At 40.9% G+C, this 18229-nt stretch overlaps 1 protein-coding gene across 1 annotated transcript in view; it reads left to right on the top strand.

Moving 5' to 3' along the window:
- LOC125295919 (interferon-induced protein 44-like) overlaps positions 1 to 10731 on the top strand; it is an 18412-nt gene extending 7681 nt beyond the window's left edge. Inside the window, exons 2-6 of the mRNA XM_048245505.1 lie at positions 6821 to 6995; positions 7112 to 7294; positions 7491 to 7674; positions 9514 to 9620; positions 9822 to 10731. Coding sequence (XP_048101462.1) covers positions 6821 to 6995; positions 7112 to 7294; positions 7491 to 7674; positions 9514 to 9620; positions 9822 to 9983 — 811 coding nt within the window. The 3' untranslated portion in view covers positions 9984 to 10731. The remainder of the gene's footprint in view (positions 1 to 6820; positions 6996 to 7111; positions 7295 to 7490; positions 7675 to 9513; positions 9621 to 9821) is intronic.
- The last annotated feature ends 7498 nt before the right edge of the window (positions 10732 to 18229 follow it).

The following is an 18229-nucleotide window of genomic DNA, read 5'->3' as shown; positions in this document are numbered from 1 at the left end:
AAGGACCTGGAAGATGATTAATAACTGAATAAAAGGCCTAGCCTAAATGAATAAAGAGTAAGGCAAAACAAATAGCTTAGTAGCCCTAATGAAACATGGGCCTATGGATTGATGCAGTAGCCTACCTTTGCAACATTATTAAATTAATCTGTCACCATATCCCTAGGCTACGTTTGCAAAGAGGAGAACATTTTAATTTGATTCACAATGAAACGTTACATTTCATTTACATGTTAACAATGAGTAGTTTTGGTTGTTGTTGGTGGCGTTATTGCATCCCTTTTATGATTGCAAAATTGTTCCCTTGCGATTGAAGCTCCTGTTGCGCATAGGCTATTTCAAAACATTGCAGCGTAAAATGCCACAAAAAAAGCTGTTTATGAATAGGTCTTAGTTTGGTTAGGAGTCCTCTCGACTTAAGCTGTCCCAGACTTAGGTGCTACATTTAGGTCTAAAATGCTGGAGTCCTGAAGTTAGGAGTGATGCGCCCATTATTTTTAGGAGTTGCTCTAAATTAAGCCAGTTAGAGCTACTTTAGCCTTAAAATTCTTTGTGAATACGGCCCCTGAATAAAAGGCCTAGCCTAAATGAATCAAGGCAAAACAAATAGCCTAGTAGCCCAATGAAACATCATGGATTGATGTAGTATCTTTATAACATTATTAAATTATTCTGTTACTATGCCTACGTTTGCAAAAAGAGAACATTTTAATTTGATTCACACTAATGGTACATTTAATTTACATGTTGACAATGATTAGCCTAGTTTTGGTTGTTGTTGGGCGTTATTGCATGTTAGTTATGCCTACAATGCAAAATTGCTTCCTCGCGATGGAAGCTCCTGTAGCTGCATAGGATTTCAAAACCGCAGGTTTGTGAATAGGTCTGTGAGTAAGGAGTTATCTTGACTTCTTTTAAGCTGTCAGAGGTGGGAAGGTGTGATTTTTTGGGGAAGGGCGGATTAACTGGGCACAATTGTCTGATGGCCCCCCTTCCCCAGCCAACGATGAATCGGGTGGTTAGTTAATAGGCCTATCGTGAAGATTTTTCCTGCCATCTAAGGCACGAGCGATCTGTGAGGCCAAGCCTCACCAAGTAGCTCGTTTGTTTAGGGCTACAACTAACATTCCATTTAATTAAACTGCTTTATAGGCTATGCGAAATAGTTTTCAACATTTTGAATATTAGTGTCGGGTGAATTGAAATGTTCTCAAAGTAGCCTTATGGCTGAAAGCTGCTTGGGACCCCCAGTCAAGCAATATAACCATACAAACGCCAGCTTCCTGCACTCATTGTTTCAAAAGGAGTAATTTTGGCTTTGTCAGAACTGAAGAGCTGTGGGCGACACGCACGGTATGCCCAATGAAAATAAATTAACGAACGCAACACAACACAACACAGACCCCAGCTTCTCTGTCAGTCACTGACATGAGCGAAAACAGAACCAGCTTCTCTCCGCGGCAGTCACTGACAGTAACCTAGAATAAATGCATGGGAAAACGCTTCCCCATGACAAAGACATCGTAAAACACTGAAAGTTAATATTTTGTCACTAGCAACATTCATCTGTCCCTTTGTCAAATGTATTATGTTCCAAGTACCCTATCGTAATTCTGCTTCATAAAGTTGAACAAATACATTTGCTTATTTCACAGAAAAATATAAATAGCCAGTCTACAGTGCAGAGTTGGTAAGTTATGGTAGGCCAACCTGCAGTGAACATACAAACAGGGAAATTATTTCTCTTGCAGCTGAGTAGCCTCAGGTGCATGCGTGGACATAAGGCCGAACTTGTAAAGCCAATGAATCGTGCTCTCCACGACAATCAGCGTTAAACTTAAATAGGTTAACATCACTCTAAGTTCGCCTTCAAAGCAAGGAAAACGATGATTTGAAGACATCCTGTTTCACCGTTGGAGGGGGGTAGCAACAGGGCAACACAGAGACAGGCCCGATGGCAGGGCTGTTATGAGAGTATTAAAATATGGGATATTCTACGGAAAACATTAAAAGCGGCAAGACAGCGAGGAAAGTTAAAATCGTGATAAACACGGAAAAAGTTGGCATGCATTGTTTGGTCCCGTGCACAGGGATTTTTTGTCATACTATTAATCACATATGATTATTTGTGAAATTATTGCAAACAGGTGCAACACATTTGAAAAGGAAGGACTGGTAGCATGCAAGCTCACGGAAAGATTGATTTAAGAACGTTATCACAGTGTGTGGCTGGCGTAGTGAGGAAGACAATTGGCAGGGGAGGTCATGTCTTTTTAACAATTCTGTCGGAGGTCATTGAACAATTTCTAGCAGACAAAGAGAGGGTCATGCAACTTCCAACTGAAGCACTCAAAATTCCTCCGGTGGCCCCTTCAATAAATAACGACCAGTCCCTAGATTGCTGCTGGGCTATATGTCTTGGTTCTGTTAACAACTCATTTGTCAAACGCTGTAGCCTATCTCAAGGGTTGCATCCATTACAAACAAACATGCAATGTGAGCGCCTGGGATTGGGGAGAGCTAAATGCTCTACTGAATAAGCACCGAAGTCAAACCTTTAAATGAAAAACACTCTTTAATAATCCAAAAAAAATAAACCGCTAATGAAGTAAACTTGACCATCAAAAATCGAAATTTTATCGGCTTGTAATTCCTCGTGATACCAGGACGTAACAGGAAGGCATTTGACTGAGCAACGGAGGTTAATATGCTCCATGTTTTGTCCAAACTGTCTATCATCGTTGCTTTTCGGAGAAAACCATAATGTTTCATTCGCCCCCGTTCACAATCCCGGTTGTACCTACTCAAAAGCGCAGATAGAACCTTATTATTCTAAGGTAGCGAAATAGCGTTCAGCATGATTCATGCCCAATTAATTCCCCTGTTAAAGTGTTAGCCTTTGTAGTTTGGTTTTCGTGATAGCCTATGATAAGCGGCTTATGGCCAAATATGTGAAAACGTTAAAATACAGTAGGCTTATAAACCGGAAAAAGTTGACAGTGATTTTTTTCATAATCACTTTGGAGGGTCATAGAAAAATGTATTGCTGGCGAGGGAGGGTCCGTCTTTTTGGACTAATGCTCCCAAAAACTCCTCCGGTAGCCCCTTAAATAAATAAAGAACAGTCCCCTAATGAAGTAAACTTGTGACCATCAAAATCGTTTATCGCCTGTAACTCCGTGATAACAGGACGTAACAGGAAGGCATTTGGCTTGAGCAGCGGAGGTTAATACTCTATATTTTGTCCAAATGATGTCTGTCTATCATCGTTGCACTTTCGGAGAAAACCAGAATGTTTAATTTGTCCCTGCGTCTCTCACGGCTGCAAAGCGGGATTCACTCGCAGTTAACCAAATATTTCTTTATTAGGGCAGAGCAGGCATATTTCTGGCTATTACATTATTTCTAAACCAGTCTGCTAAAGTCTGTAGTGAAGTCTGTGTAGGGTTTTCCAGGCTCCATTTCTTTTACAGAGACACCCTGCTCACTTGAGCCATCTACCGGTTGTTTGGGTTGTTGCAGCGTCTCACTGGAAAAATACAAATTAAAGTCGGCGTGATACCGCTGCGTGATCCCCACGCGGACCGCTGAAGTGAAGCTGGCCAAATCGAAGCACTGCCCACTGTAGGGCCGAGAAAAGTTCCTTGAAAACTTATTTGATATACAGCTGTTCTTTGTAAATCTTTTTGGCCAATGCGGGCCAATCGCGGTGTCTTTTCAGCATTCATTCACCTCTCTCCGAGAGTTAAGTATCTAGACTCCTGACATGGACCCTACCACCTTCGCTGGACCCTATACCTACGAGCCTACAGTCCATCAGCCCGACCATCGCTCCAGCTATCACACATGTGATCAATGCCTCGCTAACCTCCGGCACATTTCCAACAGCGTTCAAAATGGCCCGCGTAACACCGCTACTTAAGAAAGCTTCTCTCAACCCTGCTCAAAGTCGAGAACTACCGCCCTGTCTCACTCCTGCCTTTCCTATCCAAAGGCATTGAGCGAGCAGTCTCCAAACAGGTCTCTGACTTCCTTTCACAGAACAACCTTCTGGATCCAAGTCAGTCTGGGTTCAAAAGCGGCCACTCTACCGAAAGCTTGGCTCTGTTGTCTGTAACAGAAGCCTTAAAAAAAGCCAGGGCGACCTTTCGGTCATCAGTACTCATTCTGCTTGACTTATCGGGTTGCCTTTGACACGGTTAATCACCGCATCCTTCTCTCTATACTCGCTAACATGGGAATCTCGGTTCTGCTCTCTCCTGGTTTGAATCCTACCTCACAGGACTTTCGTTTAACGTATCATGGCTTGGTCAGCTATCTGCACCTCACCAACTCACCACAGGGGTCCCCAGGGCTCAGTGCTGGGCCCCCTTCTCTTTGCTATCTACACCACCTCCTTGGGACAGATTATCCGTTAGCATGGCTTCTCATACCACTGCTATGCAGGCGACACACAGCTCTATCTGTCCTTTCCACCTGATGACCCCTTGGTTTCAGCACGGATCTCGGATTGCCTCTCAGACATAGCTACATGGATGAAGGCACACCACCTCCAGCTGAACCTCTCAAAGACTGAACTGCTGGTCCTCCCAGCTAAACCTACCATACATCACGACATCAACATCAAATTTGAATCCCTGTCTGTTTCACCTACCAGGACTGCAAAAATCTAGGAGTTGTTATCGACAACCAACTAAACTTCTCAGATCATGTTGCCTCAATTAAGCCCGGTCATGCCGTTTCGCACTCTACAACATAACGGAAAATCAGGACTTACTTGACTCAAGATGCTACCCAACTTCTGGTTCAGGCAATAGTCATCTCGACTCGACTACTGCAATGCCCTCCTGACAGGTCTCCCAGCCTGCGCAGTGAAACCACTTCAGATGATCCAGAACGCTGGCAAGCACCTGGTCTACAACCAACCCAAAAGGGCACATGTTACCCGCTGCTCATCCAGCTACACTGGCTACCTATGGCGGCCCGCATCAAATTCAAGGCTCTAACGCTTGCCTACAAAGTAGTCTCCAGTTCTGCTCCCACCTACTTGAATGCCCTCATACAGACATACGCTACCTCCAGACCGCGGCTCCTCAGGCGAGCGACGTCTGGCTCTACCACCGGTGCGCTCAAGCCAATCAAACTTTTCTCATCTGTTGTTCCTCGTTGGTGGAACACACTGCCAGCTCCTACAAGGGCAGAGACATCCTTCTCCATTTTCAGATAACTCCTGAAGACCCAGCTCTTTAGAGAACATCTCCTCTCATAGCAACACTTACAACAAGTCTTACTGATCCTAGCACTCACCAGTCGTCTCAAACTGACAAGTAACTGTTAAAAACAGCACTCACTGATGCACTTATTCTTACTGTACTCTAATGTTTTTAAATTGTCCTAAAATTGTTGAGAACTGCTCTAAAACTTAAACTGTTTACTATGTTGTTAGTCGCTTTGGCTAAAAAGCGTCAGCCAAATGTAATGTAATGTAATGTAATGTAATGTAAATGTCATTTGCTCCAACATGCACAATGATGCGCTTGATAGTTGCATATTTTAACACCAGTTCTGCAAGTTTGTTTTTTGTGTCAGACACTGAAGTGAAGCATTTGGGAAACAACATACAATCATCCTTTCCCCATTTAAAAGTCTCGTCTCACAGCAGAGTCGCCTAGAACGAGGGTTGTGGGATTAATAGGCTGAGAGGACCCTCACTATGAGTGAGATCCACAGTTCCATTGTGAACAGTGTTTGGTAATGTGTTACAAGTTACTTGTTACTTCTTTAAATGGTAATGAAATTACTTGACTCGTTAGTCATTTTGGAAAGTAAATTGTTACTCTTTATTGTTACTTTACTTTTGAGTTGGTCTTTAACCAGGGAGCAACATTCAAAGGGTTAGGCAACATTGTTAATATTCGCAATTTCAGATAAGGTATTGGTCAGCTAAAAGTAGCCTAAATCCTCTGGTCTGGTGAAATGAGGATTGAATTATTTGGCTACAATTTCCAACGGTGTGTGTGGAAGAAACCAGGTACTGAGTTGCACTGATGGTTGTCATTCTGCAAGGGAGTGATGTGCTGGAGTTCATGCTACAAGCAGAGCACCAAAGAACCTACACCAATTGATTAACTGATTCTATTCACAAGTGTCAACATGACACTATGGAGGTTGAACAGACACCAGACAACAGTGTGTACAAAACTCTGAATTGAGACACTAATTCCATTATCCTTCTGTCTGAACATTGTCTATGGAAGGTGGTTGTAAGACTAATTCTTTCTTTCTCCTGTGTGTGTGTGTGTTAATGTGTGCTTTGCTCAAAGAGAGCACTTGTCTGATCATTTATGATTCTCCCTTTTACCATCATAAGTGTGTGGGGACATAGACATGAATGTGTCTCTGTGTGTATGTTGGCTGGTGTTAGTGTTTGATGGAAACTGGAGGCCTTTCAACTTTAATAAGTAATGCATGCACACAGATATTCAAATGAAGTAAAAGTCAACCGGAATGACGACTGATTTAAGAGTGTCACCAACAAAATACAGGAATTTTCTTTTTTATTTTCTGAATAAACTATTACTCAGTTTAATGATGTTACAAGAACTTTTATTATTTTATTATTTTCAGTGCAGAGGCATGAATCAGGCATGATTAGTATGAAATTGTTGTGTAGCTAAGAGCTGTCGAAATGTCCACTGTAATCACCAGTATTCAGTACATAACATGATAACCTGACTTGCTTTATACAACAATATTTCAAAGTTATCCCAGTCAATAGCACAAAACATTTTACTTATTACTCCATCTCTACAGAATAAAGGTTTCCATGGAATCTGAAAATCAGCAACCCAGAGGTCAGGTTGCGTATCCTGATCCAAGGTCCGGTCGGAACGGGAAAGTCCAGTTTCATCAACTCCATTGAGAGCATCTTTCAGGGCCACATGGCTCAGGGAGCTTTAACTGATGCTATTTCTGCTTACAGTTACACTACAACGGTGAGAGGTCACGTTTGATGGTATATCCCTCCTCCTAACAGTTTCTACATTTTAAAACCATTGTTAGTTTCAATTAATTTTGAGTAATTCATTGCAAGTTGCTTTACAGTACATAGAAGACCATTCCACATCTCACAGCATGTTGTGTTTGTAGTTCCGCACTCAAAGTTAAAGATGGGAAAGGTGGGTTCCTGCCGTTCATCATCAATGACATCATGGGTCTGGAGAAGGGGGGCGGTGGAGCCTGTGTTGAAGACCTCAAGATGGTGCTAAAGGGCCATATCAAGGATGGTTATGTTGTATGTAGAATGCACACATAAAACAACCGCATACACATATACTCTACATATGTCCACAACCACACACACACACACAGCCATGCACTCAACACTTGCACTAAAAATAGGGAGCATGTGACTACAGCCTTTCAAACCGGTCATATAAATGTACTCGCATAGACAGATACTAAAACACACATACTTCTTTTTTGTTCAGTTTAACCCTTTAGCCCCTGTAAGAAAAGGAGACACAAAATACAACAGCAGCCCTGATCTGAAGGATCAGATCCACTGCCTGGTCAGCATGCTCCCTGCAAATAATGTCAGCCTTCTGGATGAATACGATGCCACTGGCGTCATAAGCAAACTCCGGGATATCAGAAAAAAAGCCACTGAACTGAGTAAGTCACCATGCTCAGCATTGCTCTTTTTTCGTTGATTTAGCTGATCTAGGAATCTTCCAATCTTCTTGGAAAACCATCATATAATCTACATTTAAGAGGTCAGAGTTCAAAGATAGAGTGCAGTCTTCATGGTGGCAGAGAGCAGAGGGGAGAGGAAGTGGAGAGAGTTCAACATCCTGACAGCTGTCCTTCAGTCTTGAGGTGCGGTGTTGTTACTCCAGGAGAGGTCCCGGGGTTATGACAGTTACAGGGCTGACAGTTACAGGGCTGAACCATGCATTCATATACGGCCACTACAGTTACAGGGCTGAACCATGCATTCATATACGGTCATTACAGTCAGGGTGCGATTTTGGGGGGGATGGGTGGGATTTCCCACCCTCTGGTCTTGATATCCTCCCCTCTGCTTAATTATTTTCATCGCCGGGGGGGACAACATTTATCCCCCTCTGCCCCTCATATTGATTAATGCTACTTCATATAAGTAAAGTGCTGCAACGTGAGAACAGTCTAGATACATAATAATCTGACATCAGAAACGCACCGTCAGCACTCATGCTGCTGACACAGTGGCTGCGTGAACTTAATTTGGCCTTGATCGTGCAGGACATTTCAGAATGTCGACTGTGTAATCCATCATAAATGGCTAGTTTCAATGGAAAAGTTAGCTGGACAAATGAAAGAAAACGAGAAGGATTCAGTGAAGCATATCGTCATATTTTAGAACCTTCAAAATTAGAAAACTGATGCAACTGAGATGGAGGACAACTCCACGTATATAGAACGTAGGCCTATTGTCCGAAGGAACTTATATTAAATGAGGAGATATTAGCTGAATGTCACAAAAAGTGTTACAAAAATTGCTTGGCATCGCTTATTCAATGGCTCTCTACTGAAACACCTGTAGTTTGCGGAGGACGAACGAGAAAGCACTTGTTTGATAAATCAGCCAGTAGGCTAGCCTAGCTTCTAGTAGACAAATAACTTTCAGAAATACTCTGTACTGCAAACGAATGTTGGTGGGTATTTAAACTATCTAGCGGGTGTTTTAACAGCTGCAAGAAATATAAGCTTCATGGTCTTTATGTTCTGGTTCGTAAATTATTTTCATAAAACTTCAAGTTGCCCTATAACTTTACTCTCCAAACTTCAGTGCACCGTAGCCAATTAACTGACAGTATGATAGTAGGCTATTTATTTTCTGCAGGCTACAATAAACACAACTTTTGCTACACTATTTTTTCAACTTTTGCAATATTACGCACTTGGCTACTGAACGCAAATCAGCAGGAGAGAGAATGCACATACAGTACGCAGCGTGTAGTGCAATGTGTGCTATTTGGTTACCAACTAACACTGTTAGCCAATTCACTAACTTAAGACTTCAGTGCCATCATATACAAAAATATTTTTTCATAACAAATACAGAAAGGATGGAGGCAGCAAAAGTAGAGGAGTCATTTCAGATGGGGCAAGAACAAGGTGAATTTGTATGCTTGTCAAAATGTAGTCCTACCCTGCATTAGAGGAGCTGATCATCATACCAAGCACACTCGCTGTTTAAAGTCATACATCACGGTAAACTAAAACTAAGATAAAGGTAAATGTTACAAAGGTGGCAAAATGAATATAGGCTATTATTAGCCATGACATTACTAGGCTATGAATCGTTCGTTCATTTAAAAAAAAAAAAAAATGGGGGTGGTTTTACACAAATCGCACCCTGATTACAGTTACAGTAACACAAAGGTTACATAAGCTGTGATTGTGTCTTGCAGTGTGAGACTAGATGAGGTCATATAGTTGGGTGAGTCAAATCCTATTTTCTTTCTGCAGGAATCCCACAAGTAATTCTCTTGACAAAAGTGGATGAAGCCTGTCCTATAGTCGACAAAGACCTGAAGATGATCTACAGAAGCAAGAAAATCAAAGAGAAGGTGTGTGTGTGTGTGTGTGTGTGTGTGTGTGTGTGTGTGTTTGTGTTTATGTGTGTACACAAGGATGCAAAATGAACAAAATATGTTTTACGTCTATATTCCAGTTACTGTTCTGGAAAACAAAAATAAACCTCGCTTTGCCTCTGTGTGTGGTGTGTGTGTGTGTGTGTGTGTGTGTGTGGTGTGTGTGTGTGAGTTCGGATGAAGGTCTGTAGTAACAAGTTGGGTGTCCCCATGAACTGTATCTTCCCGGTTAAGAACTACGATCATGAGATTGACCTGAATGATGATGTGGACATGCTGCTCCTCTCTGCTCTCAAAAACATGTTGTACTTTGCTAATGACTATGTGGATGAGCAAACAGAATGATCTTTTCCTTTCCGTCTTTACTTGATTATTTTCTTAAATTCCTTGACCTGACCTTTTCATTGTAATAGTACACGTTCAAAAGACATTTCTTTTCACAATAGCATGTACAAAGTCCGGGAGGAGACATTGCAAGATTGTTTTGTATGTCAAGAGAATGTTCGCTCTTTTTATTATTTACTAATCGTGTGCTCATTTGACAAAATTGGGTCATTTTACTAGATACTAGATACACACAGTTTAGTATATTGAGCACTTGTTTTACTACATACTGTAGTGCGCTCATTTTACTAAGTTGTGTGCTTGTTTGAGTAAATAGTTCACTCATCTGAGTAAAAGTAGTGCACTCAGTTTACTAAATTGTGCACTCATTAAAAAAAAATCATAAAATGAGTGCACAATTTAGTAAATTGGTGTATGTGTTCACTGATGTGCATGCCTGTGTACACATTTTGCAAAGACGTATTCACAGATGTATCCTTCAGATGTAACCTGGTGTGCAGTAGCCTGTAAGTTGTGGGTTCAATTCCCAGATTTCTTTGTGCCCTTGACCTCTGAGGAGAATGCTAAATGTAATGTAGACCTCTGATGTGTGCAACACATAGTTCAACTTGTACAGTAAGAGAATGTATATGTACCTGTAATCATTCATACAATGCAAAAGGACTCTGCTCTCTATAATATAGAGACAATAAACTGAACTGAGTTAAACTCATGGAGACAGATAAAGATGTCAACTCCTCAACATAAACTCTCTTGGTCCACTCTATTTTTCCAGTTCTGCTATCTATGCTATTGGGATAACCTTCTGTTGTAAAGAGTGACATAGCCAGTATAAGTATAGATACTCTTTTGATCCCATGAGGGAAATGTGGTCTCTGCATTTATTCCATCCATGAATTAGTGAAACACACAGAGCACACAGTGAGGTGAAGCACACACTAACCAGGAGCAGTGAGCTGCCTGCTACAGCGGCGCTCGGGGGAGCAGTGAGGGGTAGGTGCTTGCTCAAGGGCACTTCAGCCGTGGATGTGGGCATGGGGGAGCAGTGAGGGGGTAGGTGCCTTGCTACAGCGGCGCTCGGGGGAGCAGTGAGGGGTAGGTGCCTTGCTACAGCGGCGCTCGGGGAGCAGTGAGGGGTAGGTGCCTTGCTACAGCGGCGCTCGGGGAGCAGTGAGGGGTAGGTGCCTTGCTACAGCGGCGCTCGGGGGAGCAGTGAGGGGTAGGTGCTTGCTCAAGGGCACTTCAGCCGTGAACGTAGGCATGGGAGAGCCGTGCTCAACCACTTCCCTTGCCCACATTTTGCCTACTGGTCAGGGGTCGAACCAGCAACCCTTCGGTTTCAAGCCCGAAGCCCAAACCAGCAAGCCACAGCTGCCCCAAATTAGTCCTTTTCAACTCTGCTTGAATTTTTAAATTTGATTTACCAGTTAGATGGAGGATTTTATGTATATTTTATGTATATTTCTCGATTGCTTTTACCTGCTTAAGTAAAATTGAATCTACTTGGTCTTCATGATTTATTTGCACAGCAGAAGTCATCTCTCACACATTTTCATTGGGTTCACACATTTCTCACACCCTTTTGCAAAACAGTTAACACTAGTGTCATTCAAAAGCCCCAAACTCTATTGGTTTTCCCGTTCTAAACAAAAGGAAAACATCTTTTCACAGGTGGTATAGATTCCTTGCATAAGTCTGAATCTCTGATCCACCTGTGTGAATTCTTTTGCACAATTCTTCAATCAGCAATCATTCATTATACATAAGAGATGTCTGTTCTGTGTTGCTATTTGCAAGTATGAATCTAATGCACATTTAGACAAAGTACTGTATTGCCCATAGCCGTGCTGCAGGAAAGCACGCGTATTTATGTGTCATACCACTCACGATCAGAAAAAAAAGAAGCTCTCCGTCCCCCTGTCTATTATTCTATACTGTCTATTATACTATTCTTACCGGTATGCGCTAAAACATGTTACATTAGACCTGGGAGATCTAAACAAAAACTAAACAAATTAACAAAACAAACCGGAGGGAGATATCCTATGACGCTAGCTTTATGGTACGACAATATGCCATATTAAGTAGCTGAATATTACCGTGAGTTTCCCAAGGAGCACGGGCCGCCTCAATCTTCATCTTAAAATGATGCATAGTGTTATCGGGGAGTCTCGGTGCACCACGGTGAAAGGTGGCATGGATATTTAGTAAGCTCCATCCACAAACAAGAGCTCTCTTCAGCGAGGTAGGATGAACTTATTCATATGTGTCTTTGCGTGCCTGTTTCAGTGGCCTCCTCCTCAGAGCGTTCTTTCTCTTCTTTTTGAAAGTGTAGGTTAAAGGCTACTGTGCGTTTATGATGTTAGCATTTGTTGTAGGCTATATTTGTGATATGTGGATAAATGATGTAGGCTAGCCTATGAATATTGCGTTGTGTAGGCCTATGTTATGCATATGTTTTGAGTCAATGTGTTCTGTCTAGTTCTGTCTAATAATATGCTGTGCGATAGGGTCTTTAGTCTGTTTTGACACCCATGTCAGAAGCGTCAATAATTATTACGTTTTATTTTTTATTTATTTATTTAAATTTACTGTATCTTGCTAAGTGTTTACTGTATGCCTTACATGCCAATGACAGTTACGTCTTGGGAGGAATGAATAAATTATTTTTTATTCAGTACTATTTGATACCAGAAAAATGAGATAGTAATGGAACAGACATGGCAAAAATGCTCATTTTGAGATTTTGCATTTTGTTGTCCAGTGTGTAATGATTGATTACAGTTTTTCTCGATTGCTTTTACCTGCTTAAGTAAACTGGAATCCACTTGGTCTTCATGACTACTTTCTTTGCACGGCAGAAGTCATCTCTTGCGAATGTGTTCACACATTTTCATTGGGTTCACACATTTCTCACACCGTTTGCAAAACAGTTAGCACAGGTGTCATTCAAAAGCCCCAAACTCTATAGAGATATGCTAAAACACGTGACCAAGATTATGGGTACGTCTTTTCTCAGTTTTTTCTGATACCAGAAAAATGAGAAAGTAATGGAACAGACATAGCAAAAATGCTCATTTTGTTGTCCAGTGTGTAATGACTGATTTAAAGAGTGTTTTTGAATTGGCAACAAGTTGTAGAGTTTGAAGGCAAGATTTGCTTTTGCTGCATGTTTTAAGTGTTTTGAGAGAGTAACAGCCTTTTGCAAGCAAAATGTGTAATTTTGTCCAGAGTGCTTTTGTTCAGACACAGGTGTTAACTAGCCTGGGTGTTCCCATGCTGCCTTGCGTGCGATTTGATTCACGCTGCTAAGGCAGCCTGGAGACCATGGAGCAAATTTTCGCCTGAGATAGGGGACCAATCACAGAACAAGGGGGAAAGGAAGACGATGATGAGCTATGCACAGACACATTTGATAGACATCCGTGGCACCCAATAAACGGATCTGGGCATTTTTTTCAAATACGAGAAAATTAACGTTTGGTTCCCAGACCACGTCTCATTGAGAAGTGGTGGCGCTAGCCAGGCTAGGTGTTAACTGTTTTGAGAATGTGATGTTAGAGTTGACACAGGTATCAAAACAATCAAGAAAAACTGGTAACAGGAATAAGGATTTTGGCTTTATGAACTCATGGAAGTATTTCTCAAAGTTATTACTTTATAGTGTTAGTGTTTGATTGAGCTTAGTCCTTGTGTAGTCTCTTGTTTAAGGGAATTCATTTCTCTTTTTCTTGTGTGGACATTTCGCCCATGGCCTTGTGGGGAGGACGTGGCAATCAGAGAGAGAATAGTAGTGTGTGAGAGAGAATAGTAGTGTGTATGAGAGAGAATAGTAGTGTATGTGTGAGAGAATAGTAGTGTGTATGTGAGAGAGAATAGTAGTGTGTGTGTGAGAGAATAGTATAGTGTGTGTGAGAGAGAATAGTAGTGTGTATGTGAGAGAATAGTAGTGTATGTGAGAGAGAATAGTAGTGTATGTGAGAGAATAGTAGTGTGTATGTGAGAGAGAATAGTAGTGTGTGTGTGAGAGAATAGTAGTGTGTGTGAGAGAATAGTAGTGTGTGTGTGAGAGAATAGTAGTGTGTGTGTGAGAGAATAGTAGTGTGTATGTGAGAGAGAATAGTAGTGTGTATGTGAGAGAGAATAGTAGTGTGTGTGAGAGAGAGAATAGTGTGTATGTGTGAGAGAATAGTAGTGTATGTGTGAGAGAATAGTAGTATGTGAGAGAGAATAGTAGTGTGTATGTGAGAGAGAATAGTAGTGTGTATGTGAGAGAATAGTAGTGTATGTGAGAGAGAATAGTAGTGTATGTGAGAGAATAGTAGTGTGTATGTGAGAGAATAGTAGTGTATGTGAGAAGAATAGTAGTGTGTATGTGAGAGAGAATAGTAGTGTGTATGTGAGAATAGTAGTGTGTATGTGAGAGAAGAATAATGTAGTGTGTATGTGAGAGAATAATAGTGAAATAATATGTGAGAGAGAAGAATAGTAGTGTATGTGAAAGAATAGTAGATAATATGTGAAAAGAGAATAGTAGTATGTGTGTGAAGAGAATAGAAATGTGTATGTGAGAGAGAATAATAGTGTGTATGTGAGAAGAATAATAGTGTGTATGTGAGAGAGAATAGTAGTATTAATGTGAGAATAGTAGTAATATGTAGAGAGAATAGTTTAAGTATGTAAAGAGAATAATGTAGTATGTGAGAATAGTAGTGTATGTGAGAGAGAATAGTAGTGTATGAGAGAATAGTAGTGTATATGTGAAAGAATAGTAGTGTATGTGAGAAGAATAGTATTAATGTATGTGAGAGAATAGTAGTGTATGTGAGAGAATAGTAGTGTATGTGTGAGAGAATAGTAGTGTGTGTGAGAGAGAATAGTAGTGTATGTGAGAGAATAGTAGTGTGTGTGAGAGAGAATAGTAGTGTGTATGAGAGAATAGTGTGTGTGTAATGTGAGAGTATGTATGTATGTGAGAGAATAAGTAGTAATGTATGTAAAGATAATGAGTGTATGAAAAAGATTAATAGTAATGTATGTGAGAAATAATAGGTAATTATGTGAGAAAGAATAATAGTGTGTATGTGAGAAGAATAACTAGTGTATTAATGTGAAGAATAGTGTTAATGTGTAGAGAATAGTAGTGTGTATGTGAGAGAATAGTAGTGTGTATGTGAGAGAATAGTAGTGTGTATGTGAGAGAATAGTAGTGTGTATGTGAGAGAGAATAGTAGTGTATGTGAGAGAATAGTAGTGTATGTGAAAGAATAAAAAATAGTGTGTGAAGAAAAGAATAGTGTGTATGTTGAGAGAATAGTAGTGTATGTGTAGAGAATAGTATGTGTGTATGTGAGAGAATAATAGTGTGTATGTGAGAGAAATAGTGTATGTGAGAGAATAGTAGTGTGTATGTGAGAAGAAATAATGAGAAGAATAAGTAGTGTATGTGAGAGAATAGTAGATGTGTATATGTGAGAGAATAGTAGTGTGTATGTGAGAGAGAATAGTAAGTGTATGTGTGGAGAGAATAGTAGTGTATGTGAGAGAGAATAGTAGTGTGTATGTGAGAGAATAGTAGTGTGTGTGAGAGAGAATAGTAGTGTGTATGTGAGAAGAATAGTAGTGTGTATGTGAGAGAATAGTAGTGTGTATGTGAGAGAATAGTAGTGTGTGTGAGAGAGAATAGTAGTGTATGTGTGAGAAGAATAGTAGTGTGTATGTGAAGAGAATAGTAGTGTGTGAGAGAATAGTAGTGTATGTGAGAGAATAGTAGTGTGTATGTGAAGAATAGTAGTGTGTATGTGAAGAGAATAATAGTAGTGTAATGTGAGAAGAATAGTAGTAATATTATGTGAAGAGAGAACAGTAGTGTATGTGGGAAAGAATAGTAGTGTGTATGTAGAGAGAATAGTAGTGTATGTGAGAGAGAATAGTAGTGTGTGTATGTGAGAGAATAATAGTAGTGTGTGTGAGAGAATAAGAGTAGTGTATGTGAGAGAGAATAGTAGTGTGTGAGAGAGAATAGTAGTGTGTATGAATAAAAAGAGACTATATGTAGAATAACAGTATGTGAGAGATTTAGTAGTGTATGTGAGAATAGTAGTGTATGCGGGAGAGACTATAGTAGTGTGTGTGTGAATAATTTAGTAGTAATGTATGAGGAGAGAATAAAAGTTGGGTATGTGAGGGACTATAGTAGTGTATGTGAGAGAGTTTAGTGTATGTGAGAGAGAATAGTAGTGTGTATGTGAGAGAATAGTAGTGTGTATGTGAGAGAATAGTAGTGTGTATGTGAGAGAATAGTAGTGTGTATGAGAGAATAGTAGTGTGTATGTGAGAGAATAGTAGTGTATGTGAGAGAATAGTATGTGTATGTGAAGAATAGTAGTAATGTGAGAGAATAGTAGTGTGTATGAGAGAATAATAGTAGTGTATGTGAGAAAGAATAGTAGTAACAATATGAGAAGGAATAGTAAGTGTGTATGTGAGAGAATAAGCCAGTAATGTATGTGAAGAATAGTAGTAGTGTGTGTGAGAGAGAATAGTAGTGTGTATGTGAGAGACTATAGTAGTGTACAGTATGTGAGAGAGTTTAGTAGTGTATGTGAGAGAATAGTAGTGTATGTGAGAGACTATAGTAGTGTATGTGAGAGAGTTTAGTAGTGTATGTGAGAGAGTATAGTTGGGTATGTGAGGGACTATAGTAGTGTATGTGAGAGAGTTTAGTGTATGTGAGAGAGAATAGTAGTGTATGTGAGAGAATAGTAGTGTGTGTGAGAGAATAGTAGTGTGTGTGAGAGAGTATAGTATGAATTATGGCCTAGGCGGCCCCTCACACACACACACACACACATAGTCACACACATAAACTGAAATGACCTTTGGAATGCTGACAGATGTTGGCTTATATGTTGTCAGCACTCCACTAACAAGCCACAGTTTCCAGGGTTAACTGGACACATCAAAAAACTCACCTTTTGTTCTCCATGTTGTTAAAACCTCCTTATTTTCCTCGGCGTTTCATTTTAAGCAAATCAATCGTCTGGCCTCTGTATTTAAGTGAGTCTGCTGGTGATCTGATGCGCCAGGATTAAAGCGGCTCTCAGAACTCCTGCTGGGCCCCAAAGCCAAGCCTTGAGTGCATGCGGGAGGCGGGCAGATGCGGAGCTGCTCATGGCCAGACGGGCAAGCGTGGCGGAGGGGATCTGGGCCTTTATCTCTCTACCTGTTACAGCTGTGTGTGGCTCACAGCAGTTTACAAGCTTTCTTGTAAGTTCGCTTCCAACTTCCAACCCCTGTTTTCTCTCTCTCTCTCTCTCTCTCTCAGTGTCTCATCTCTCTGTTTTTTCTTTCCTTTTCTCTTTCTCTGTTCTTTTCTATATCTCCTCTGTTCTTTCTATATCTTCATGTAGTTCAGAACACCTCCATGCTGCCAATTTCATCAATTTCAATATTAGAATGCAGAGCACACTGACAGTGCCCAGTTCACACAAATCTAGCTGTTGCATGCATGCACACACACAAACACACACACACTGAGGGCTTAGTTTTTTTTTTTTATCTTGAACCAGTAAACCCTATTGACTTATTTCACAAAATCTTTCCCTTCTCACACATTCCTGTTCTGTCCCGATTCCGTTCCCATCCCTTCTCCAAGAATTCTTTTTTCCTCCCCGAAGAATCATCCCTCTTCTCACCATTCATTCTCCATCATCCCTGTGTCATTTTCTTTCTCCCTGTCCCTCTTCTTTTATCCCTCCCACCCACTGAATTTTCAGTTCATCAGCCCATCTCCCTCAGACACATTCACAGTGCAGGTATGAGGAACTGAGGAGGGATGGACAGATCACAGAGAGGATGAGGGGATGAGTATAAGCACAGGGCAGAGAGAGAGAGAGGAAAAGAGAGAGAGCGAGAACAGGACAGTGTGAGCTCAGCTGGAACTCTGTGAATTGTTTACGTGCCTCACGCTGTTGCTGCTTCTTCAATTCACGTTCGTTCTGGGGGAAGAAAATGAGTGTGACGAGTGAAAGTTATTGAGCGGAAAAAAAAGAGAAGGAAAGAGGAACCAATCCTTTTTTTTCTTTTTTTTTCTTTTTAGTGCTCCCGCTCTCATGGGGCTAAGACAGAGAGAAGGTCAGAGAGGCACCTGAATTAGAGAAACACGTAGGAGGAGGAGGAGGAGGAGGAGGAGTCGGAGGAGTCGGGGGGAGAGGGAGATGACTGGAGAGAGATATAGTACGAGA

This window comes from Alosa alosa, chromosome 6 (assembly GCF_017589495.1).
Source record: "Alosa alosa isolate M-15738 ecotype Scorff River chromosome 6, AALO_Geno_1.1, whole genome shotgun sequence".
NCBI classification, from domain to species: Eukaryota; Metazoa; Chordata; class Actinopteri; order Clupeiformes; family Clupeidae; genus Alosa; species Alosa alosa.
This window is presented reverse-complemented; position numbering and strand designations above follow the sequence as displayed.